This window comes from Chlamydotis macqueenii, chromosome 7 (assembly GCF_036417535.1).
Source record: "Chlamydotis macqueenii isolate bChlMac1 chromosome 7, bChlMac1.mat, whole genome shotgun sequence".
Lineage (NCBI taxonomy): Eukaryota > Metazoa > Chordata > Aves > Otidiformes > Otididae > Chlamydotis > Chlamydotis macqueenii.
Window position 1 is genome coordinate 30,798,307 of NC_141562.1, and position 26,530 is coordinate 30,824,836.

The following is a 26,530-nucleotide window of genomic DNA, read 5'->3' on the forward strand; positions in this document are numbered from 1 at the left end:
CGGTAAGCTCCCAACCCGGCCTCGCAAGGTGAAGCCCAGCCAGCCCCGCTGCCCCGAAGCGGGAAAACTTTAAAAAGCAAACGACCAAGACTTCAGCCACGGGATCGCTGCCGGCCGGGAGTCACCGCAGGGCGAAGGCCGACACCGGCGCGGCGCTGCCGGGAGGGGCGGTTGCTCCCCGGCCGCCTCCCCGCCTTCTCCCGCCGCTACCGAGGGTCGCGGCCGGGCGGGCGGGCGTCTCCTCGAGCGCGCGCGCGCCTCTCCTCAGCCGCTCGCCGGCGGCGGCAACGCGTTCGCTTCCGCAGGTTCGTCACCGCGGCTGCCGCTCAACTTTCTGCTTCTCTGACAGCATTTCCCCCTCCAAAAAAAAAAAAAAAAATCCCCCTCCATTTAAATTATTGGTGCCTTGTTTGGGATTTGTCCGCTACTGCCCGATTTTCACATTTCTTCCGCTTATAAATAAAAAAAGTAACCGGGCAGAAAAAGCAGGCTGTGTTGAATCTGCTGAGCCGGAATCACCACTGGGGATCCGCTTCGCGAATATGCTTCTGCGAATAGCAAAGCTGTGCAAAAATACGAAATGAACGAGAAGGTTTCCCTTTAAGACAGATGAGTTATTGCGTATTTGTGCTTCGGTTATGGGTTGGGCTTTCTTAAATTGCAGTTTTCCTGCCCCACCTTGGTGCCGAATGTGCGGCGATGAAGCGCCAGGCCGGCGAACAGCGGCCCGACCCGGAGGCGTCATGGCGGCGGGGGGCCTGGCGGGGCTCCTGCCCGCCCAGACCCAGCTGGAGTATGCCCTGCTCGACGCCGATACTTCCCAGGAGAAGGAGAACTTGGTCTACCAGTACCTGAAGAAGATGGACAGTCGGGAGCGGGACCTAACGGTGCCCGAGCTCGGCGGAGGTGGGTGGCGGGGCCCGAGCGGGACAGGCCCCGCGGCGGAGCGCGGTTCGGCGGCCCGGGCCCGCCGGGCGGGCGGCTGCCGGGTCTCTCCCCCTATAGGTGTCTCCCGCTGCCTGCGAGGGTCGGGTAATGATGGCCCCGTTAGCTACTTGTTAAAAGGTACATCTGGTTCCAGGAAATGGCACTCCTGAAAGCACCAGGAGCAACGGACAAGAAAAAGGAACCTCTTTATAAATGCTCGCCCTGCTTCTGGTTGCAAAACCCTGTGCCTTAAAGCTTCTCCTCTAAATCTCTACTAGCTTCATTAATTTACTTTTTTTTTTTTTTTTTTTTTTTTTTTTAAATAAAGCCTTTCCCTTCTGTACAGTGTATCGATATCTCTTCTCTGGTCATAGTGAGAACCTTACTGACTCAGCTTCCTCCTGAGCTCCCTTGGTTTCTCTACAGCCGCTTAGGATGCTTGCCAGCTCTCTCTCCCCATGACTTACCTGTCCTTGTCGAATTTGAAGTCCCTGATAATACAGACTGTGCTGGAGATGTCAGCCTGCTTCAGTGGTGTGCCCGTTTCCCTTTCACACGTTTCACACATTTCTCTACCTCTTCTTGTACTAAGTGTGAAATCAAAAATTATGTTCTTGCAAGAACCCTGAAAGTCCTGCTCAGGGTCTTTGTCACCTTAGTGAGGCACTCTGCAACTGTGGGAGCTCGCATCTGACTGCAAGACAGAGACCTCAGGAGGTAAACTCCAGGGTTAAAATCACATGTGTATCAAGGGGGTGAATTCTGGCTTGTAACTAGTGGAGCAAAGTGAATGCTCTTTTGTCTAGATGTGGGCCCCTGGATTGAATTTTCACTTTTGTTGTTATTATTGTTTAACTTTCTGTGTTCTGTCCAAGCTTATTTTCTGCTCTAAAAAGAGCTCAGATAGATAGCCAATGTTTTTAATTTCCACTGTTTTTTAATGAAAGGTATTTTAGTTCTAGTGGAAAGGGGAGCAATGCCATAAAACAAGTAAGTTACTCTTTTATTTAAAAAAAATAAACAGTAAGGCATTGCCCTTATGCAGAAATAATGCATAATCTTGATAAGTTATTCTCATTATTGTCACCAAATCTGAATGTGTGTGCATCCATTTGTGTTTAGAAATATATGGGTTTAGAGACCAATCCTCCTCTTAGCAAACAGGAAACAAGCCTCCTACTGGCTTCAGCAGCAATAACTTTTCCTGGGGCAGTAAGAACTTAGGTTGCTGAAACTGTCCAGGTGGAAGTTTTGAGGATTTTTAGATTAGTCAGTGTACATTTTTTAAAAATAGTCCTTCAGAAATTTAGTTTGACTTTACATTGTATCACATCTGTCTAATTTCCTCCTGTTTTTTTCAGAAATGTTGAGTGATAATAACAGCAGACCAATTCTAGGATATTTATTTCTTAGCTTGATACCAGTTTCTTATAGGCTCAGAGGAATATCAGTTACCAGTGAGAAAACAATGCTTTAATGTTTCATATCAAGTGGTTAAAATAAATGACCAGGAGTACTGCTGGCTATGTCTGAAAGGGTTCTATTTCTTCCCGTGTAACAGCATTAATTTACACCTGTCATTTCTAACTTTGAAAATCAAGATCAAAAGTATAAACACAAAAATATTTCAGTCATGTCTAAAATTAGTTATTTAGAAAACTGTTGGAAAAATCTTAAGTTTAGCGGGTTTTTTTTTTTGTTTACTAGCATTTATGTGAGTTTTAAATAAATAGTTTTTACCCATATGACATTGTTAGGGGTTGAATAACGTAGATCACGTTTTAAAATGTATGAAAATTGTTCTGAGGCTTGTATGTTCTTTCAATTAAAAGATGCATATTTAAATATATAAACCACAATGTCAAAATTACATTAAATCTTGTTAATAATATTTCTTTTGATTTACTAACTATGGAGAATTGTGGAATGTAAAGATGAGTTGGATAACTAGAAGACTTTTGGTTTGCTTTTCTACCTGCGTAGAAAGTGATGTTGAACTTTTTTTTTAGTTAAACCTACAAGGAATATTGTGTGGTGTTGTGCAAAATAGTGTATCTGACATTCCTTACTCTTCCCCTAACTGGCTATTTCCGTTCTTTGAATTCTAGATCTGCAGTGGTTAAACACTGAAGGTCCTATTTCTCTTCACAAAGACCTTTCTGGAAAAGTTGTGGTGCTGGATTTCTTTACTTACTGCTGCATCAATTGCTTGCACCTGCTGCCTGATCTCCACGCGTTAGAGCACCAGTACTCTGATAAAGGTAAAAGTGCTTTGGCTTGGAATAGAATTTCTTGGCAGTGTTGCAGGCGGAGTAGCTGAGTCACTTTGTTGCTGATTACTAAACAACTGGCAAAATTTCAGGGGTGCCTAAAAATGTCTTCTAATCTTTTAAGTAGCTTAAAAAAGGTGACTGTGTATAGTCCCATCACATTTTTAAATGTGGTTAAGTAAGGTATCTGTTGTGTCTGTATAATTAAAGAAACAGGATATGTGCTTAAAGCCCAAATCTGATACCCTCATAAATAAGGCTATTTGCAAAAAGCTACGTAAAGATGTAATGTACAGACTCAAACTTAATATAACTGTGTAACCCTCGACAGCTGACTTAGGAACAAACCCTGAGACGAATATAGTAAAGGTGGTAGAATTGATATAGTTAAGATTACTTGTGTTTTTTGTTCTAACTGAAATAACAAAATATGTAAGCTTGGTTTAGAATTATTTTAGTATTGGCATCATGTTATATACCACTAGTAGTCCTGTATTCTGGAGAAGAAATGAAGGTCTTTAAATTAACATCTGAGATGAAATCTGTCTCTCTCTATGAGTGAATAAAAATGCAGGGCAATTACTATTTAGAATGCAGTCTTTTGTCATCACGGTGACTTGTCAGAGAAGAGCAATGGTCTTGCACAGAATGTATCAGCTACTCACTTATCATGGCTGTTTTAGTGGACTGAACAGTGAGGTGAAGAACAGTATTACTTTCAACCCTAAAAATATTGTATTAAATATAATATTTATATGTAGTAAATGACATCTTACAATGTTTAAGTCTCTGAGTATTCATTGGTGTTTCCGGTTGTTTTTAATTTTGGCAGGATTTATTTTCATGTGTTCCCTCCTTTCCCTACAAGAAGAAATTACAATATCTTTGAGCTTTCAAGTTCCTCAAGTAGTTCACTTATATATTGTAGGTTTATGTAGCACTTTACAGAAGACTCGAGCTAATTTTTCTGCCTTGGAAAGCTTAGCTGCTTGCTTTGGCGAAATTTAAGATCTAGTGTAGTGTTTCAGATATGAGGAACTTTAATGAGGAAAAACTGTCGTGACATTTTTTTGTGAGGGAGGCAGTTTTAATTGGAAGGTGATTGGCAAACAATAAATGGACTGCTGTGGATATCAGGCATGGGAAGAAGGTCTAGAATGCGATTTCAGAAGATTACATTGATTATGTAATGAATAATATCTTTAAATTATAAACATTTTGTAGTGTAGTCTTATTGTATTAATATAGCTGTCACATCCTTAATCTGTTTTTTAAGACCAAGTTATTAAATCCATTGATAACAAAATATTCATTTTAACAACCTCTCCCCACAAGATTTCTCTTCAAAGTCTTTGAACATCTCTGTACTGGTATAGAAGAGGCTGCAGCACTCTGAACTGAACTCGAGGTCCACTTGGAGACACTTTTTTTGTTTGATTTGTATTACACTTCCTGTCATAGGAGTTATTACTTGAGGAAGCTACTTGGCTGATAGGTAATAAATTCTTTTTTAATTTGAGCTATCCTAATAGGTTCTTTTTGGATTTGAGCTATCCTGTTCCTACAGGAACTGGAGTGAGAAAAAAAAAGAGACTTGGGATGAAAGTGAAGGTAAAAGAGCAGGTGTGTGGAACATTAATCTTGTATTTAATCCATTAGGAAACAGAGGATAGCAGTTGGATTCAGGAAGAGATTAAGGTGCTTGACGGTTCAAATAAAAAGAAAAATACGTTCATTTTTTTCACTATATATTTCCCTTTTGGTTGTTTTCTGCTGTTTCCATGTTTTGATTGTCAGCCTTTTCAGGATTATTTAATCTTTCTTTGCTCCGCTAAGTGCATAAATTTTGGCATTATAGTGAGATGTATAACTATATCAAGACAGTAAGGGCTGTGGTTTTTTAAGCCATAGAAAAATACTTTCAGCAGATGGTTTTATGTCAGTGTGCATCTTCACCGGAGGCAAACATGATTTGCTGATCAGTAGGAGAAAGAGGAGGGGAGGGTTGTTGACTTGAGAAGCAAGAAAGATAAAAGTTGGAAGAATAAAACTGAAGTAGAAAGCATATCAGATGGACCAAAAAATACTTCAAGAATGTCTAGATATATTAATGCAGGTATCTTGGTATTGGAGTTTCATTCTATTTTAATCTGCTCTTTTCTTTAGTTAATGGAAGTCATTTTTCCCTTCAGGGGATGGGGGACAGGTTCACTTTTGGTTGAGTTTGTTCTGAAATCTATCAGCTTGTTATTGCAAAAATTTATTTTGGTGCAAAAGATGAGTGACAATTTATTTTGGCAACAGCAAGTGAGATTAAATATGTATTGGAACTGCAGCTTTGCTGAACTTTAGATTTATAAACATAGCATTTACATTTCATGTATGTGTTTTCCCTGCTATAGAAATGGCAGAGGGTGCTGACCTAGCAGACGTTAGTCATAATGAAAACATCTTACTCTGACAAAGCATCTGTCTCATAATGCATTTGGATCTCTAATCTATTGTTTGAATATTTGAATGAGTGTTGTTTATATTTTTCTCTGTAACTAAGAACAAACCTCAGTATTGATATAATTTACAGCAATGTCTTTTTGTTGATTGTACATCATATAAATACATTTTTGATACTCGGATATATATTTTTAATGTAGTTCAAATGCACGCTTATGTGGATTATGTTGAAACTTCAGCGGTGTGATCATCCGACATGAGAAGTATGAAGTATGAGAAGCTGTAGTTTTAGGGTAGTCGTAGTCCTAATCCATTATATATGTATCACTATATATATGCACATAGTTCTGTTGTCTGAAACTTCAGGAGATCTGTTTCAAAATGAAGACTGCTTTCCATAGGATTAAATGTCACCTAGCATCTTTATCTGATATGTTCTCACTGCTATCTTCAGCGGTGCTATTTCTGTTTTTCAAGTGGCATTCAGAAAGTTATTTTAAACCCCGGTGCATATTCAGTTCACATTATCAGCAGTCCAAAAATGACTTCTATAAGAGGGAGTGCTTTTTTATATTCAGAAATAGCTTGGCGTAAGTCCAGTGTTGTGCTGTCTTATAATCCTTCAAATGAAGTGTTTTAAATGGTGTGTGTATTCTTGTATCTCAGTCTAGCAGCCGTCAGTTTCCACAGGTTTTCTTCATGAGAGGATGTTATAACTTATTTGTGCTGTTCAGGTGCTCAGTGTAAAATTGTCTTTCTACCTTTAATTATATTTTTGAGGGACAAATACAAATGCTGCTGCTGATCCTGTTCCACTCAAAATGTTCACCCTGCTGTTTGGAGTTCAGTAGTTAATGATGCTACAACTTCAGCTGTCTAATAGTGCAACATGCTGCGTCTATAGGATTGATAAAGACTGTATCAGTTACAGCGATTTTTTTAATTCTGTGTCTGTGAAATTGTTACATTCAAGTAAGTCTTTCATTGTGCAGCACTTTACTCTGTGCTGTTGTCACATTGAAGATGATGTTCTTCTCCATTAACACCATTTTATGGTTGAGGAGAAGGGCTAAAAGAGAAAAATTGTTTTCCATTTCCCTGTAACTGAATAAAAAGACAACCTGAGATTAAATGTGGGTTGTTTTTTTTTTTTTTTTGTAAGGAAACAAACTAGTCTGAGCTCAAATAATACAACTATTTAAGACCTGAAGTATTTGCCTTTCTTAACATTTTCACCAAAAAACCAAAGGTGAACGTAGAATAAAGATGTTTAGCTGGCCAGGTTTCACCTCTATCATAAAGGTAGGAGAAAAGCATAAAAGTAAATATTACATTCCATTCCAAGCTGTGTCCTTGGATGCAATTGTTTACGGTTGTTACTTTTTGGGCCCTAGTTCAGGCTCCCTCTGATCAGAGGACTGGTTTCACCATTCTTACAATGGCAAACTCCACTGCCTCTAACTGCAGGGCTTTTGGAGGACTGTTTTACAAAAGCATTTTATTTTTACATATGTGCTTGAAGTTTTACAAATATAGTGAAGCCCTTTAATGAATTAGGTAGTAAATTCCAAATAATACTAATGATTGATATGTAAATTTCCAGTTTAGAATGAATTGTTGTGTAACACATAACAGTTGATGCTAAATGCGGTAACATGTATAACGTAGGTAAGTTATTGCAGAAAAAAAAAAGTATGCTTCTTGTGGATTAAAGTTTAAAATACTAGAATGCTAAATAAATAAAATTATTTTCTTTGAGAAGGAGAAAGATGCTCCATGCTACCCTGTACAGACTCCAGGTCTTCTTTGTTTTTTGGTATTACTTGTGTTACTGAAAAAGTACAGCAGTACAAGGAATCCACCTGTAGACATTGGTGACTGGAGGAAGGAAGGAAATGCCACAGATAAAAGAGTTTATAAATGATAGATGTTTTTATAGACCTGACTAGGAAAAAAAAAAAAAAGTACTTTTTTTTTTGTTGTTGTCAAAATAATTTCTAATACTACAGTAAAAGTAACTCAACTGGGTGTAAACTTTAAGGATATTTTCCTTTCCCATTTAATTTCAATCCTCTCCTCAAAATCAAAAGATCACATGAAAATGTAAAACTTTTACTTGGACAAAGAAGTAGAAAGATCCCAGTTTTTATTTGTGATTACAAAATGCTTGCACTATCCAGAAACATCAGTGGTTTTTGGATAAGTAGTACGGTTAATGTCTAATGATTCCCATTAGATTAACAGTTCTAGTTTTAAATTATTGTACCTCAGCTTTCTACAACTGCAAGGTTACTGTTGTTATAGTCCTGACTTGAGTTAGAATTGACAAGTTACTTTGACTGTAGCAAGATTATACTTATGGCTAATGGTGTTCTTGAGGTACAAAGCTATCTGTTGAACTGCTACAGCTTACTGTAATTATTTTGAATGTATTTTCTACTTTAATACGTAGAGGTTCAGGATCTAAGAGCAATTTGTGACATATTAAACGTCAGCCAACTGGAGAAGTAATGGTCCTAAAGTTCAATAATTTTACTGAAATATGATTTCAGAGTTTCGGTATTTTTTTTACATAGCTATCTATATTCCTACTGAGGTGTAATTGCTTTTTATTTCTTCAAATTCTCTTCCATTCTGGAAAGCAATTGATCACATTGTGAGATAACTGCTTTAATTTTTCCTTTTTATAATTCAAATAAAAATATGTTTCAATGCATGACTTTATTTTTTCCTTTCAGATGGTCTTATCATTGTTGGTGTCCATTCAGCGAAATTCCCAAATGAAAAAGTTCTGGATAACATTAAAAGTGCCGTTCTAAGGTATAATATTGTCCACCCTGTAGTAAATGATGCAGATGCAACACTGTGGCATGAACTAGAAGTGTCCTGCTGGCCAACTTTGGTCATTCTTGGACCTCGTGGAAATATGCTATTTTCGCTTGTTGGAGAGGGACATAGAGAGAAGTTGTTTTTATTTACTTCTATAACACTGAAATTCTACAAGGAGAAAGGACAAATCAAAGATAACAGCATTGGAATAAAGCTATACAGAGACTCGCTCCCACCTTCTCCCCTGCTGTTTCCTGGAAAAGTGACCGTAGATGATTCAGGAGAAAGGCTGGTAATAGCAGACACTGGACATCATAGGATTTTGGTTACTCGAAAAAATGGACAAATTCTACACACTATTGGAGGTAAGGGTATATATAAGCTTATTGCAGTAAATTTAATTTAGAAGTACAGTATGTTCACTGGGCCTACTACGCTGATCCTTTTCTTAGAGGACCTAGCAGTTTATAAGCACTGACAGAAATTTTTTTCTACTAATACCGCTTTTACTAGATACTAGATATGGGGGGGTACAGCGTAGTACCATCAATGAGAGACTCTGTTAATACAGCTGTTCGAGATGTCTAATTTTTTTTCTTTATTCCCTTGACTAAGTTTGGTATTTTTGTGATGTCCAATATGAATTACAAAAAATACATTTTGTATTCTTCTGAAAGAGTTGCAAATAGCTTCAGATTTATGTTTCACATACAGCAGCCAGATAGGGGAAAGAAGAGGCAATATGCCTCCCTTTCTAGTAGAAGAAATGAATGTTGAATTGTAGTGGTGATGTTGTAAGGGGAGGTTTTTGTTTGTTGTTGTTTTTTAAATCAAGAGCATTCCTGTATAGGATCACCTTCTGTTTTTTGGAGGAGGGGAGAATTATTAAGAACAGTGGTGTTGCACTAGTACATAGGAACCTGAAAATGAAATTGCCTTAGTATATATGAAAAGGCCTGTGTTATCACCAAAATTGAGGTGTAACATATAAACAAGTTATGAAAATAGTAAAAGTTAAGATTTTAAATTTAGTTACATTTGTTATAAAGTTTATATTAGTAACATTTCAGCTTTAAAAAACTAATCTCTAACTATTTTTGTAAAATTACTGTCTGCTTTACAATGCAAATCAAGAAAATGTAGTTGAACTTGCAGACTCTTTGTATGCTTTACTCTTTCATATATGAAATGTGCAGACTTGGGTTTTTTTTTTAATCTGTTGCAGCGGTCAAAGTTACATCTTAATGTACCAAGTACATAGCTGTTAGGACAGTCCATCTATGACCAAGTCTAACAAACAGATTTAGGAAGTGGCTGAATTCCCAAATGATTGAAAGCAACGGTTCATTTTTGTCTCAGAATCAGGGCCTGTGTGCTGATATGCCCTATGTTACTTGGTCTGGCGTTGACTAATCCTGCCTGTCCCATGGCAGGATTCTGCAAGCCTCATAAAAATACCAGTGGTACTGCTGTTTAAAGAAAGGAAGAAAATCTCTTGCTATTTGAAGTAACAGTGCATTGGACAGACAGACTAGTTATCCAAGTTAACCTGATAAAGGCATTAGTCTTAATACCCTCCTCTTATGGGAAGTACAAACAAGATTTCTTATGACAAAAGTCAGAGGATTTGGTTACTGCTTGATATGTGAGATGAAGTCTTTACCGACATGGACCCCTTTAGTGTTCTGGGATAGTCATTAAACAGCAATTCAGAGGGAAGTGTCCTAACCTCTGAACTGGTGCCCCTCCTTCCTGTGGCACTGTGCTATTCCCTTCCCTGGGGATGTGCACCCTGACCCTTACCGAGGAGAACTACTGGAATCTGACACACCAGCACCTCAGTACTTCATGTCTGTTAAGGTCTAAATTGTCTTCTGACAATTGTCAGTTGGTTGTAAAAGTTTCTGTGTTTCAGTGAGTCGGTTAAATGGTTCAGTTGGCAGAAAATAATGTAACGAAGTTGATAATACAATAATAAATGTGGGCATGCATAAAGGCTGTAATTACTATATTTGCATCAGAAATCATGAGGCGTACATAACATATCTAAATGTCTTCTGCTGACACATACTGCTAATGCACTTTAAATGTTACTCCCTCTGAAATACGATGCTTACCTTCAAGCTGTTGTACTCAGGTCATGTTCCTTTCTATTTCTTGATTGTTCTGTGCAGAAGACTGTCACTCCATCAATCTTACTGTTCCTTTTATGTAATCAGTTCCGTGTCATCTTTTTCCTAATTATTATTATTCATGAGAAAATGCTGCTAATCAGATATTAGTTTCGTTTGTGATTACACCAAAATCTAAACCATTGAAATGGAATTGAGCTTTGGAATTTAAAGCTTTTCCTGCTGGCTTGCTTTGATGTAGTTGAGAATAAAAAAAAAAGGTGTAGTATTTTGTTTCTGTTTTCCATTGTTGCAATTGTCCTTTAATGCAAGGGAATAGGAGCAATTTAGACCCCTGTTAAGAATTCTCTTTAGAAGATAAGATGAGCTTAAAGAAGCAGAGAGCTTCTGGAGAATGAGTTCAAAACTTAATAGCATTGGGCTATTGTAATTAAATAGCACAGTGACTAAAACGAGACTACACAAAGTATTAAATTAAAATGTACAAGGTACTGTGAAAGGTCTCTTAGAATATGTAATTCTCTTACAAGTTAAATGTATGTGCTTTATTTTTCCAAGTTTTTTTTCTAAAATTACCGTCGAGTTGCTTTGTTTCGTTTATAGGTCCAAAGAGTGGAAGGAGAGATGGAAGATTTTCAGAGGCAGCTTTCAACTCACCACAAGGGATCGCTATAAAAAATAATGTTATTTATGTAGCTGATACAGAAAATCACCTCATTAGAAAGGTAAATTTTCCATAAGGAAATTCAAAATTTCATCTCTTACACTTTGTTCTACTTAGGTGAAAATTTACACCAAATTAATTATTCTCCAGATACGCTGAACATCAGGAAGGAAATTTGGTCCAATATCTTATAAATAAATGCTTTGTGCAGTTTGTTTTTTAAAGGGCTACATATGCTGTTGTGCTTCCTTTCAAGTGAAGATGATATGCGCTACTCAGTCTAGCATAACTGTTTTTTTTTTCCTAGTGACTCTTACTTTCCTGTTATGAGAAACATCTTAGTACTGGAAGCAAAAATTGTTTTTGTTTCACTTCCAGTAGTATCAGATTCTTATCTGAAGTTATTGTACTGCTATGGTTCAGTGAATATCTAAACTTTTGTTAACTGTTTGTGTCTCTAAAGTACAGGTAAGTGCTTTAATGTGTATTTTTTTTTCTTAAACACTTGCAAAGTTTCAGCACGTAGGAGTCTTACTCTTTATATATATTGTCATTGGATTGTACATTTGGTTGGGTCAAATTTAGAATAATCAGGAATTAAGTCTGTTGAAGCAATATGAGTATTACCTTATTATTAAAACTATTTTGTGCATCTCAGAAGGTCTTGTGCTCAGATCCTCACTAACGTGTGATTCATGATCAGAGGAGGTACATCCTTAGTCAATTTGGGGTTCCTTTGTACCGTTAAGGTGCCTTTATACTGTTAAGTAAGTTCATTCTGTCTTTCATTTCAAAGCACTAGTCCACAAACTCCCTGCCCTATATTCACTGTAATTGGCTACCAGGTTTTATTCTGGAAAGGACCAAGGCTCTCTGTTGGTAAAGAAATATTGTTACTAAAAATTACTGGATTGCTCCAGCTTCCTCATGTTAATAATAATTCATCACTGTAGCCTGGTGGTCACAGGAAATTAAGTGTTGCAGGTAGGGAAGACCAGTACAGAAACATCTGAAGATCTAGATCTTACTGCTTCAGCATTTTTCATGACAATTAGCTGTTCCGTTTCATCTAAATGTGCCATGAGGGTATCCAAGAATTAAAGTAATACAATGGCTACAGGGCATGCTTTCAAATGTTTGTGCAGGCTATGGGCCTTGCAAAAAGAATGCATTTACTACTATAAAAGTTAGAAGATGCTATGCGTGAAAGACTCCCTTTTTACATGATCATCACAATAAATTCATGAGAGGTGTTGGAAGTCACTTAGAAAATAAGCAAAAGGGGAAAGAAAAATAAAGGGATTTAGGTTACAGAAATGAAATAAAATTAAAACATTTTTTTGCTCCAGGGCATGAAATAAACTGCAAAAATAATTTGCTTTGTACAGATTATTTTGTATAAAGATGGGAGATACTGTTACAGTATCTGAATTTTAATATCATATTCCTGTAGTTTAAAATAAAACATCCACATCCATTGTCCGTCTGAGTATTTATCTAGAAAATTTTGATGCTTTCTTCTACAACTGCTGAGCGCATCTTGACAGCAGTGTTGATTTTTGTTGCATGTAGAACAGAATTCCAGGCACATAGTTTTTCTGCTGCCCACTGCTTCCCCCTTCCCTCTCCACATCAGAAAGTATTGTGGTAAAATTAATTATTTTCCTACATAAATAAATACCTGAAGTTTGTTAAGTTTTATTTGTTATTTGTTAGCAAAACCTCTCTGGTTTTGACATTTGGTTCAAACTATCTGTAACTTCCGTCAAGTTAATATTGTACATTCAGTGTGTATAATTTTGCTTCTTGTAGATTGACCTGGATTTAGAGATGGTGACCACTGTAGCAGGCATTGGGATACAAGGTGTTGATAAGGAAGGTGGAGCAAAAGGAGAAGAACAGCCTATCAGCTCTCCATGGGATGTGGTCTTCGGAAATTCAAGTATTGTATCACTTGAGCTTTTAATATCTCATATTTACACATGCATGACTGTTTGCTAAATGTTTTCCTGTTTTGGTAATAATCTGAGATATAAAAAGTAAAGATTTACTTTACAACTGAGTCTGAAAAACAGTGTTTTCATTTGGAACTGATAACTGCAGTTCTGCTTTGGATCTTGAGAAAATGTGAGCTGTTACCTGATATGAAGAAAAATTCTTTTGTAGCAAGTTGTACAGTTACTTGGTCCAAATAAAGAAGGAAGTTGTGATTGCTTTTGTTAGGCCAGTGCTTTATGCCAGGATCACTTTAAGAAGCAGCTGCATTTTACAGGAAGTGGGTATTGTCTAGAAGTTCCTTTCCTTGACTGTACAGACATGTCTGACCACTTGTAAATATTTGAGTTTAGGAAGAAAAAAGAATTTTATTTGGGCACCTCTGTTTATTCCTATTTAGGTGACATAAAATCATTAGACTCAAGATCCTTACAGAGTCAATCAGATAGGAGAGGAATACCTCAGAAAAAACCTTGCAAGAATCAGGGGGTAAAAATTGAATCTTTGTATAATCAGATGCAAGAGTCAGCTTCTGAAGATTTAAGTAACTTTCTTTCCCGATTCACTTAACTCATACCTGAGCTTGACATGACGTAACTGCCGTGTTTTCTACTGTTACTGACTCTGAGTTGATACTCCGTTTTCTCATGTTTCCATTTTAATATAATTTAGAAGTTGGAGGAAAACAAACTCATATTAAGTTTAAGGGAACATGAAGCTAATTTTCAAATGGTGATTGTTTAGAAGTCTTATGGTATAATATAAATACATTGTCAGTACAGACAGCGTACCGCCAGCAGCCTTGACTACTTAAATAAGCAATTGGCATCAATTTTTAGATTTAACACTTCTAGTAACCAAAAAAAAAGGAGCCCTTTTTTTGAAAGGCTTTGTCAATTACCTTTGCAATCTGTGTTAAGCATATGGAGTCCTGCTTGGAAGAGAAAGCAGTACCTGAAAGGGAATCTCATCAGATGCTATTAATGAAGGCACAAGTTTTTCTGAATTTTATTCAGTCTGATTTGCCTTTTGTTATGCAGCAGACTGTTGTGTGACCAGATGGTAGGTTAAATTTTCAAGGTATCTTGAACCAGCAAAATAGTCTATTATTGCTGAGGAGACTTAACTCCTCAACAGTGCTTCAGATTCAGAAACTTAAGCTGGTTAACAGAATTATTCAAAAGATACTAGAATTTTACTTTTCATTTTTTATTATGCTTTGTTCTGCTTCTGACAGTAGTTGAATATCTGTTGATACTTTTTATTTTTGAGAGCTTTGCTTGTTAAATGTTAATTGATATGATTGTTATCAACGTGAACATAGTGATCACTGAATTAGTCACCTGTAGAGGATTAGTCATCTGTACTGTTCAACACTGCTGATGTTTTATAAGTGTTTACATAAAAATAAGGTCTTCTGAATGCACTTCGTTCAGTATAGTTTTTTTCATATTCAGTTAGAACCTATCAGTCAGTTGTCTATTTAGATCTCTGCAAAGTACAATATAACCTGTCAGTTAAGAAGGGACTAAATCAATTTAAATTCCTTCTTTGAGAGGGTAATAGGCCAAATATATAAAATGGTAGTTACTTTCAGTTTCTTTTTAATAAAAATATGTTTTTATGTGAGTAATTTAAATCACTGTAGTACCTATATAATAAAAATCTTTAGAAAAATATAACCAGAGAGAGTGGTCAAAACAGAGGGTTATATTGAGTAGGTGCTAGCAGGAGTCTGTCCCAGAGCATGAGGGACCAGGACTGTCTCAGTCTGCCATGCATTTGGCTTACAGTATACGCACTGGCATGAGCTGCAGTCACTTCCTCAAGTTTGTTGCCGGACATCAAAATAGTTTGTCAACACTGCAGCAGTTTGTCAAAGTTGTATTGTTAACTGCAAGTTGCTTGAGCCTGGTAGGAACTTGTGTTACTATCCGGTATATCATAGGATGTGTTTGTTATTCAGTAAATGCATAAAAAAGCACAGTTGTGTAGGAAATCTTCACTGTTCGGGGCAGAGAGCCAGCCTTCTGTTGGTGATTCTGTGTGCTGTCCTACAAGTAGATACCCAGTTATCAGCATATTAAAACCTGATATACCAGTGTCTCTCTACGCATTTGGGTGGATGAAGTAATTGATGAGACTTTAAAAAATAACTTCCATTCTCATCCACACAGCAGTGCCCATTTTTTAGGTATGCGTGTATCTGTGCAAGCTGCAGGAGGTCATGTGCACTTCAACAACTTAGGTTCATTATTACAAAATTATTAAGTTTGACTTTTGTCTTAACTGGCATGGCATATGGGAAACAGCATCATACTTTGCCATTTTCCTTAGATCTGTGTAGCATAAACTGTATATTGGAGGCATTTTTTTCTTTTCTGAAGATAGATTTATGGATTTTATGGTTTCAAACAGGTGATAGTTCTGTGAGTTTCCTTTTAATGTCCAAAGCTGGACTGTGCAGAACATGAAAGGGAGAAAAAAAAAGTTTAAATGTTTAAGCTGTTTATGTATTACACTAGATAGTATTGAATAGCTTATGCTGACTTTTTTCAAAATCTCAAAGGTAAAGGTTACCTCGTAAGAGAAATTTTTCTTCTGTATTGTTTCTATTTCTTGAGATTACTCCTATACACAGTTTAGAGTATGTATGGATCAATTAAAAGACTTCATTCTTTGTGTTTTTAAAATTTTAATGTATAGTTTCTTATGAAATTAAAAACATTGAGGAAAAAAAGGTTTGTGAGGGTGCAGATGAACAGATACTCCGAAAGCAGCATCCTTTTAAGCATCCTCCTAGTATTGCCATGAGATAATAGGCTTTTGTTTCCCCATTTTATACAGATGCTGAAATCTGAGGCAAAGAGGTTAAGTGATTGTGAAATACTGTTTGAAAGAAAGTTGGCACAAATGTCTCTTTTTAAGGTGGGGAAGTTAATGGAGACAAAACACATGCTAGGATTCTGGCAGACAGTATTCTTCCTTGTCATGTCTTTTATTTCTGTAATTCTGACCGCTTAGCTTGTGTTTTACTCTCCCTCTTTAAAATTCTTGAATGAACTCCGTGGATTAAATTCTGGCTTAGTTGAAGTTGGTGCTGAAATTTGCATTGACATAGATTGTGCAGGAAATACAAGGGGAGGGCCAGCAGCTTAAAAATACATTATTAAATTACTGTGTGCTTTTTTAGCTTTCTCTGTTGTCCCCTTCTATTTTTATTCACTGGGTGTTGAAAGCAAGTGATACTTAAATGCACAGTTGATCTGAGCGCAAAATGTTCTTGATAGCTGCATTCTTGCTGGAAGGAACAGGACAATGACCTGTGCTTGGTGACATAACTGTGTGTTTCACATTCCAAAATCTTGTCTTAAATTGCATGATTGTAATCTATTTGTAGAAACTCCTAAGTACAGTATTGACCATGCTTTCAGTAAACTAGTTGGAAATCTTTACGTCAGTTTGGGTTTTACATAGATACTATTTAAATGAAAGTACAGTACCTTATCATACTGGTACAATTTTTATAGCCCTTAAAAGGCAGAAATATGTAAGACTTTTTTTTTCTCTTCATGTTTCTGTTAGAGGATTATTCAGTACCACTGCATTCCAGAGGAAACACTTTTTTTGTGACTTGCTCATGGTGATTCTTCCCTAATTTTACAAAAAAAAAAAAAAAAAAAAGCAATAATTTCTTCAGCAATAAGCAATTAGCACTTCCTGGGTGAGGTCCAACCATATATGAACTGTTTATGTCTGAACTGTCTGTATCTTGAAAGTATGCTTTCTCCTTCTCTTTTTCCTTCTAGTCTGGTCTCATTCTGGCATTGAGGCTCTAGCCTTCACTATCCTGTGAAAGCAATTTTCCTTGGTAATAGCTGAAAATAAAAGAGCTACTTTTGTGATCATCAGGAATTAATTAGTAATCATTTTTCTGGACGACTCAGAATTTTAATTACTCTGAACATACATTGCATGTGTAATATGACTGCGTGATGTAGCAATGTAGATTTACTTGGAATGCAAAAGGCCTTCCCATCTCTTTAGCAGACTTCAAAACGTTACTAAGTTTGACATCCGTTAAGAGGCTAACTCCGCTAATCCAAGTGCTTCTTTTTAGTGCAGAAATTAATCATCATCATCATCCATTTTGTCAAGATATAGAGGAGTCCAATTTACTAGAATTTTTTTTTTTTTTTAAAGTGAAGATGAGACTTGCATTCACATGTGCACATAATCAGCATACCTGTCTGTTGTGAGACCCCACCTGCAGTACTGCATCCAGCTCTGGAGCCCCCAACATAAGAAGGACATGGACCAGTTGGAGAGGGTCCAGAGGAGGGCCACGAAGATCAGAGGGCTGGAGCACCTCTCCTATGAGGACAGGCTGAGAGAGTTGGGGTTGTTCAGCCTGGAGAAGAGAAGGCTCGAGGGAGATCTTAGAGCAGCCTTCCAGCACCTAAAGGGGGCCTACGGGAAAGATGGGGAGAAACTCTTCAGTAGGGCCTGTTGTGACAGGACAAGGGGTAATGGTTTTAAAATAGAGGGAGGTAAATTCAGATTAGACGTTAGGAAAAAATTTTTTACAATGAGGTTGGTAGAACACTGGCACAGGTTACCCAGAGAGGTGGTGGATGCCCCTTCCCTGGAAACATTCAAGGCCAGGTTGGACGGGGCTCTGAGCAACCTGATCTGGTTGGAGATGTCCCTGCTCCTTGCAGGGGGGTTGGACTGGATGGCCTTTGAAGGTGCCTTCCAACTGAAACTGTTCTATGATTCTATCTGTAACCAGAGAGCGTGTTGTATAGCCCTTTTTGTGTCTTGTGTTTTTGCAGAGGATGAGTGTACTCTCTCCTGTTCCTTGTTATTTCTTTCTTTAAAGATAAAATTAGTAGACAAGAATAATATTTTCAGTCGTCGGTCTATTTAGAAAATGTCAGCGGTGCCAGCCACAAAATGTAACTTTGATTCCCAGGCTTTTAATTCCCAGACTGGAAGTAAGTATGCAGTCCCCATACAGGGAAGCTGGAAGTGTGGGTAGTCCTGGGAATGAAATCTCTTCAAACAAATATTGCTGTTGACTGCTATGAAATAGTCTTTTCTGTGCATTCAGATTGACTGACAGTTGGCGGTCAGCAGTATTACTGAACTATTTAAAGTTCTGTATGTGTACAAATGGGACTGTCAATTCTTAATTCAGATATATAGCAGAGGCAGATTTAGGAACTGAATCATTGTATATTAACTGGAGCATTGTATAATATGGAATACCAGTGCACTCAGAGTGCTGGTTCATTATTAGTGAATCTTTGTAACATAAGTGTATCCCATTTGGAAGCCATACTTTACTTTGATACAGGCAGCACTAAAGATAAGAAAGCACATACCCTAATAAGGAGAAACTACACTGGATTTTTAAAACAGCTCAAGATAGGTTGGAATGTGGTGTTTAATTGAATAAATGTAAAAGAATTGCTTTGTTCTTTTATGTTGTTTTATAATAAATTCTTTAAAAATAAATTCTTTCCATTCAAGAATGATAAGGAGTTATGATAATGATGGTATTGCCATAATTTTAACATGCTGGTTCTCCCTGGCCCCCTTCTCCTGCGAGAACAGTACAGGGATGACAATGGTGACATGTCCTCAAACTGTTCTATCCTCAAAGAAGAAAGTTTTCTGTCTTTTTTTTTTTTCAGAATATAAAGCATTAAACTCTATAGTCCCAGGACCATTGTGTGACAGAATATCTTAGCTGTGCAACTATAGGCATTGTTTTTACTTTCCTGGTTTTGTATAAATTTTTAAATTAAATTTCTGACATATTTTCCACAATTCAATATCTTTGGGCTGTTTCCATGCATGCATCCTTTAGCTTCGTTCTAATTGCCATCCAGTAGAAAATATTTAAGTTACATTAAAATTTATGATGATTATGGAGCTCTTACTTATTTTTCCTGTCTTTCCTGTTCTCTGGTTGGAGAAAGGATCTTCTCTCTGTTGATCTTACATATTCAGTAAAATTTGGAATTAATATTGATACTTTTTTCCTGTGTCTCATTTGATAAGCTTTTCAGTGTGCAGAATTAGAGTAAGAAACCTTTTCAGTTTTTCAAGAGAGTTTTCAGTGGGTGGAATGAGAGCATTGAACAGATGAAGAATGGCATAGATTTTTCTCAAGTGCTCAGTTCTAGTCTTACTCCTTCATTTCACTGGTGAATGAAGTGAATATTAAATAATTAACAAAGCTCACTTTCTTAATTGACCAGTGATTTTAGCATTGTTCATTCTGGAGTACTCAGAATAGTAGCATGTGAAAAGTGCAAGATATGCATCATAGAAACATAAAGTCCTGACTGTATAGGCAATAGTGTAATTAATTCATAGGCCATTTTCTCAGCTTAAATCTTCTAGAAACAAGCTCTAATCAAAGGTGATTCTGTAGGGCTTTTAAAATTATCATTGGGGTGGTTTTAGCGTTGACAATACTTTGAGAATGTCTCTGGTGACTCATAAAACGTGTTTTCCAACTCATTTTGCAAGCCTTCCTGCACAATTAGAAGCTTTTAGGTGCTTTGGAAGTTTAACTTTTATTCTCGGAGTTCTACTTTGCGTCAAAACATGGAGCCATGTGGAGGTGCAGGAGGGAGTCAGCAGAGTTCTTTTAGTCGCAGTCTTGGAAACTTGTATCTTGATCCAAGAAACAGAAAAGGCTGAAGATAAACTGCATTAAAATCATACCAGTACTACTATGAAGAGGGCTCACAGTTTGAGGGAATTGATTCTGGAGAGAGCTTTTTTCCCCTCTTGCAGCGTGTAACGTAAGAAAGGTTTAGGATTAGAACAACAACAGCAGGATAGTGGTAACTTTGTTTTAGGAAGATCGATTTGGACTAACTTCTCAGGTTTAAAATGCTTGCAAGCATTTTGTATATAACTGCTTTTATTTTGAAACCCCAAAATGGGGCCGGGGGGAGGTACCTGTTAAATTGTTTGCACAAAGAGCTATGAGAAATGCATAGTGTTTTGTTAGTTCGTGTGAATAAAACATTTCTGTGAGCAATTTTAAGATGCTTTTCTGTTGACTGGCTAATAGTTACTCCAATACCTGATACATTCATTCAGAAAAAGATTTTAATGTTGTCTCTGACTAGATGGGACAGTTGTATACAATGTGTATAGACAAGTACAGTGTTAGAAAGATAATAGTGCCCCTGTTTTAATGAAGTTTTTAAATGCCAACTTTCTGTTCCTTAAGATTTTCAGAAAATGCTAAGATAAGTAATTTTCTTTTGGATTTTTTTAATGGTATTCTACAGCTTGTCTTCATGCATTCTTTCTTATACTGTAATGCGATATATTTAAAGCTATAGAGCACATACATGTTTTTCTCTTTCCATTGGCATCATTTTATTTATGATGTATTATCTGGGTAAGCTTTGTGTAATTGTATAGGTTTGGATTGGTGGATAGCAGTGTTAGACTTTGAGACTACACGTTTGTGATACTGCATGTACATGAGCAGAGAGAGTACAACTTGGAAACTGGATGGTTAGGGCAGGGGGAAATTGGTAGCTGCCCACATCACATCTAATCTTTGAATAAACAGCAGTTGTTGCACTCCAGAGCGTAAATCTACATAATATCCAAGCATCAGTTATCCTTATCTTAAAAACACTATGTACTCTGTACATGATGTGACAAAGGTACTGCCATTGTTACTTCTCTCAAAACCTGTATACAATTGCCAGTAGTTTTTTTAGTATCTAACTTTGTCACTAGCTTAGTAAAATAACCCCACCCACCCCTGCCCACCCCACAAAAACCAATGCTTAGCAAAGATATGTATGTGTTTGTTGGCCCATATGAATCAAAAAATAACAGGTGAAACATGGACCCAATTCAAAGTTTTGCAAAGAGCAAATCCCATTTGAAGTATTGCCTTTACTAGGTAGGGATATTAAACCACATTTTTTATATCCTTGGGAAGAGTACAGAAGAAGAATAACGGAGTTCTTAGTAGATGAAGAACATTCTCCCTCTCCTTCTATTTCGGTTGGTGGTGTTTGGTTTTTTTTAACCTGCATGGCAGAAGGTGAGCTGGAGTAAGGGGGACAGCAGGGTTGGTTTATTGATTTCTTTATTTTATAAAACATTCCCAAAGATACATTTTCTTCATCTGTTTTCATACATCCATTTTTTAAAGTTTCAGGGACCCAGGAAGATGATGTTTTATGGATAGCAATGGCAGGCACTCATCAGGTATGGGCACTGATGTTGGAAGGTGGAAGACTACCAAAGGGAAGGTAAGCAGCTGTAATAAGAGACATGTGAAATTGCTGTTTGTCTTGATAAACAGCTTTCAAACCCCAAAGAGAGAGATAATCAAATTACACTGAAAATAATTTTTCTCAGGCTCTACTTAGCTTGAAGCTTGCTGCTTCTGTTCAGACTTAAAAGGCATACGTCCTTTAAAGTCTACCTGTTTTTCCCCACATCTGTTAAATGAAGTGAATGATACTACCTTCACTATAAAACTATGACTTGGTAAGGTACATTTATATATAATTGAAAGTTACTTTTCATTGCATTTGCTGAATTATCTAGTGATGAACGATAAACTAAGGTGAAATAAAAGTTAACACAAAGGCATTGAATAATTCCTTGTGCTGCAGAACAGTTGGTTTTATAGCTCACGAGTGCTTGTCCTGTAGCTTCTGTTTATGCATAGTGTCTGAAGTATTTCAAACTCATTCTTGAACTTGGATACTGTTTTCCTTTAGTGATTTAAAGAAAGGAGTCTGCCTTCGATTTGCTGGGAGTGGAAATGAAGAGAACAGAAATAATGCATACCCACATAAGGCAGGCTTTGCACAGCCTTCAGGTCTCTCTCTGGCTTCTGAGGAACCATGGAACTGCATTTTCGTAGCAGATAGTGAGAGCAGCACTGTGCGAACCATCTCTCTGAAAGACGGAGCAGTGAAGCACCTTGTAGGAGGAGAGAGAGATCCATTGGTAATCACTTCAAACTTCCCCACACTGCCCTACTAATATTCCTCAAGCCTGACCTGGAGGAACCACTTTTGGGGTGAGAGGGTAAATCAGTTTCCGTGGCCATCAATTTCTTAACTTCACTGCTTGGAATGCAAATGTGTGCCGGTTGTGACACTCAGGTTGTAGTGCAGATTGTTGCTCTTCAGATTACAAATTACTTCACTTTTTTTAAAATAGCCGATTTGATTCAGCATTTTGAGGTCATTAAAGCCAGCTGGATTCATATTGATAACTTAAATGTGAGAGTTTCCATTTCCATGGTTAGCATCCACACTTCCCAGTTTTCAGTATCCTTGTTTTGAAGTTGTCTTGACTTTTTTTTAGTTATTGAATTTCCATTTAATTACAGTCATTTAAATGCATGTCAACATTGAATAATCAAATGTATTAATTTAATAAAATACTTTTACAGAATTTGTTTGCCTTTGGTGATGTGGATGGAGCAGGCATAAATGCAAAGCTGCAGCATCCCTTAGGAGTAACATGGGACAAGAAAAGAAAACTGCTCTACGTTGCAGATTCCTATAATCATAAGGTAAGCATGCAGTAGCTTGTAATGTACAGGCTTTGCAATTTTTACTGCTGTGAAGGATTGTTTTAGGAACATAGAAGGATTGTGCTTGGTTTTGTTAAGCTGAGGAAACAAGTGATACGAATTCCTTTGTGTGTTCTTTTTCTTTCCTTCCTTCCCTTACGAGTCCTTCTCTTTACCATTGTTTTGCTGTCACATGCTGTTCTGTTGATATGATGGTCCCCCCTGGGAAAGGTGAATTTAAAGTGCCAAGTTACGGTTCTGACTAAAGACCCTTTCCTTATATCTTCCCAAAGATGCTGAACTAGAGCAAAAGAGCTAGAAGTGCTTAGTCAGAAATACTGCAGATTTGATAAAACTGGGAGAACAAGAGGACTTGCTTTTCTCTTAAGAAAGCCACCCAAGTTTTGAGAAGCATTGTGGGTTGCCTCCATGGAACTCTGAGATTAGAGATTGTTTTGTGTGATTGTTCTTATGTTCTCCATTGATTAAATGCATTAAAATAAAAGTAATTTGGTTTAATTTGAAAAAAGCTTATAACACTAAATGCTTATTGAAATTTATGTGGCAAATGAAATTTTGTTTTAGGTCTTGTATAAAACATTATAAACTTTTTTCCTGTTACTGTATGAAAAAAAAAAAACAACCTCATCTGTTTTTAGAAAAAAAAAAATTACAAAGGAGTTAGCCTGCCAGTTTTGGTTATGCTCTTACTGTTTTGCAAATGTTTCCAGAAAGGCAACAAACATTAGAAAAAAAAGCCATTCAGCATACTTTTATACCAGAGGGGTAGGTGCTTTGGAAATTATGAAAGAGAACACTGAATGAAGACCAAAGGAAGAAGTAAAAGTCCAGCAGGGAATGGTGAGGGGGAAAGATGGGAGATATAATTTGGTAAAGTGTGATAACTTGCCTCCTAGGACACACATTTGGTAGGTAAGGTACTCAGAGTTAGTGCTGGCTTCTGAAAATGCAGGCTGTAAGGTATTGCAGAACTTCTAAATCGTAATGAGTTTTTTTCAGAGAGGTTTTTCTGTGCCTTTGTTTATCTTAGATTAAGGTTGTAGATCCCAAGATGAAGAACTGTGCTACCCTGGCAGGCACAGGAGAAGCAAGCAATGTTATTGGTTCCAGCTTCACACAGTCAACTTTCAATGAACCAGGAGGTTTGTGTGTTGAAGAAAATGGCCGCTTGATGTATGTCGCAGACACAAACAATCATCAGATTAAAGTGCTGGATTTGGAAACAAAAATTATTTCCATGGCAAGTAGTACTTATTAAACAGACTGATAGTGGTATTTCTTCATATAAATTGCTATTACAGACTTTGGCAAGTGGTATAAAAGTCGTATAGCTAATAAACCTTTTGGGTACAGTAGCTATATTCACAGAATGCTTTGTGATGATAAACATTGCCTGTTAGCACAGTTGTTCAAAGCCTTAGTCTTTGGAAAGGCAACTATTGCATGAAAACAGGAGGACATTATTCTCTAGGAAAGAATACGGAAACATGAGTTATTAAAAAATATGGCCCAGTTTTTCAGTATGAAAAGCGTTTCATGAGCACTTGCCAACTCCCTTTGTAACCACTGGAAGGTGAAATAGATTACCAAATCCTGTAATTAAGCCGTAAGAGATGATTTGGGGAGCTCAGTAACTTAAGGCGGAATACATAGCAGGCTTCCAAGTTGTCAAATCAAAACAACTGTTATAATTGAGCACTGCTGTATTTGCTTATAAACCTGAAAGCAAAACAAATTCATGCTCCTGTCCATCTTACAATGGCATTATATCTTAATGTTTTCATGTGTATATACATATATATGACGTAATGGTCCAGCTGTATGTTTCTTGCATTTAATAGTACACAATCTTAATGTATGTTTAAATTTTCATATTGTGTAACATGTTGGTGGCTTTTCTAGGAATTTATCTTTTACTTTACTGTGCAATCTGCATGGTTAAAATTTTGGATTTTATTACTGAAGCCATGCAGTTTACCACCAGATTAGAAGAAAATACCCGTAAATTTTATTTGAAGTAAAAATATGATGCAACTGTTAAAATTTTAAATTCAAGGATACTCTAAGTAGTGAGTACTCTGAAGTAGTTATGGGTTTTATGATTTTAGTAGCAAACATTGTTTTTATTTGGATTAATGAGTTTTATCTCTTTCGTTTTAAAAAATAATTTTGTCCTTGTTTGTCATTGTAGTTTTGTTGCACTCTATCAGAAAATGTCAGTACAACAGCCATATTATCATGTGTTAGTTTTCCAAGTTCATGTCAGCTTTGAAACTGATTGTAATGTGAAAGCCTATTTGCTTTCAGTAAACAAAAATTTTTGTTTCATTTCTACTGATAGTTGCCTATCCTGAATCCAGAAGCATGTGATGTTCCAGATAACCTGCCTGTGCAAAAGGATAAAATAACAAACCTTCCAAAACTGCCTAAATCTGCACCAAACGTTCAACTTCCTTCACTAAGTGTAGCTCCTGGCCAGACAATTCAGTTTTTATTGAAGTTGACTCTTCCTCCAGATTCAAAACTGACTGAAGAAGCACCCAGTTCCTGGTTTATCACAGCAGAAGGTGAAGTGCCTCCCTCATCCTTTGGAAAACATTTATTTTTAGAAATGTTGCTAGATTTTAAAATTCTACTAATTTTCAGTAGTTGTTCTCTGTCTGAACTTACACGTCATATTGGCTTTTGCAATGATAAATACTTGTTAATAGTTATCTCTGCTTGCAGATGCAGTTAAACTGATCTGAAAGTAAACATCTCAGCTTTTGACTCATCTTTTGTTGGCAAGCTTTCAAAGTGTCCATATGGTAGCTTAATTAAATTGATTGCTTTTAAAAGCAATTAACAAATACTGTACGGGCACTGGAATTTCTTTACATGCCTCATGATTGGGTTTCTTATCCCAGTTTGTGCTTCTGGAGTACGAATAGACTATTTCCAGGAGAGTCAGCACACTTTTTGGCCTACAGAATCCCCAAATATTGTTGAAGTAAAGAAATATGTGATAGTTTCAAGGGTTAGTAAAATTGGAGAATGTAAGCAGCCTAAACTCAACAAGTCATGTCAGGCTCATAAATTTCAGGACCAACTTTTAGGTATTTTCCGAAAAATGCCAAAAAGAGCACTTCATCCGTCTCACGGTGAAATATAGAGTACAGTACAATTAGCTAGGTGCATTTATTGTGCAGTTCATTTTTCAGTTCACATACTCTTAAATGTTTAAATAAATGTGAAACTCAGGTTCTCTTGTAACAGCTTGAACATTGCTAAATTGCAGCAACCCACTTGTAAAGCCAACACTTCCGTTTGGAAATGCCATAATTTACCTGCAGTTTTATGCATTTATGGCAAATATCTTACCTGCAGTATGAGACCTCTGATACAAATGTGTAGCAGCCCGTTAATTTAAGGAATTTTGCTTACGTATTTCAGAATATGTTTTAATATCCTCTTAAGAGCATATAGGACAAATTGCAGATCCATTGCATTTAAATAAGGTTTACTGTACATACACCTATAGTTCTGAAGCAAAGCTGTGGATCTCTCCAACTTTAAATGAATGCTACAGAGACATTTGTAAATTACTTTTTTTTTTTTCCCATGACTGGAAGAATCAGGAAGGAAATTTCCTCTAGTGTTGCATGTGGAAAGA

At 36.9% G+C, this 26,530-nt stretch overlaps 1 protein-coding gene and 1 long non-coding RNA gene across 2 annotated transcripts in view; one reads left to right on the forward strand and one right to left on the reverse strand.

The window, feature by feature from the left end:
- Positions 1-96: 96 nt before the first annotated feature.
- NHLRC2 (NHL repeat containing 2) overlaps positions 97-26,530 on the forward strand; it is a 34,873-nt gene continuing 8,439 nt past the window's right edge. Inside the window, exons 1-10 of the mRNA XM_086751882.1 lie at positions 97-906; positions 3,036-3,188; positions 8,387-8,842; positions 11,213-11,334; positions 13,086-13,215; positions 21,475-21,574; positions 22,052-22,283; positions 22,735-22,857; positions 23,909-24,118; positions 25,220-25,445. Coding sequence (XP_086608008.1) covers positions 639-906; positions 3,036-3,188; positions 8,387-8,842; positions 11,213-11,334; positions 13,086-13,215; positions 21,475-21,574; positions 22,052-22,283; positions 22,735-22,857; positions 23,909-24,118; positions 25,220-25,445 — 2,020 coding nt within the window. The 5' untranslated portion in view covers positions 97-638. The remainder of the gene's footprint in view (positions 907-3,035; positions 3,189-8,386; positions 8,843-11,212; positions 11,335-13,085; positions 13,216-21,474; positions 21,575-22,051; positions 22,284-22,734; positions 22,858-23,908; positions 24,119-25,219; positions 25,446-26,530) is intronic.
- Positions 21,519-26,475, reverse strand: LOC147600121 (uncharacterized). The gene is made up of 3 exons (XR_015259034.1): positions 26,393-26,475; positions 22,122-22,256; positions 21,519-21,582 (listed from the first exon to the last, which is right to left on the reverse strand). It is a non-coding gene; the product is annotated as an uncharacterized LOC147600121 (long non-coding RNA).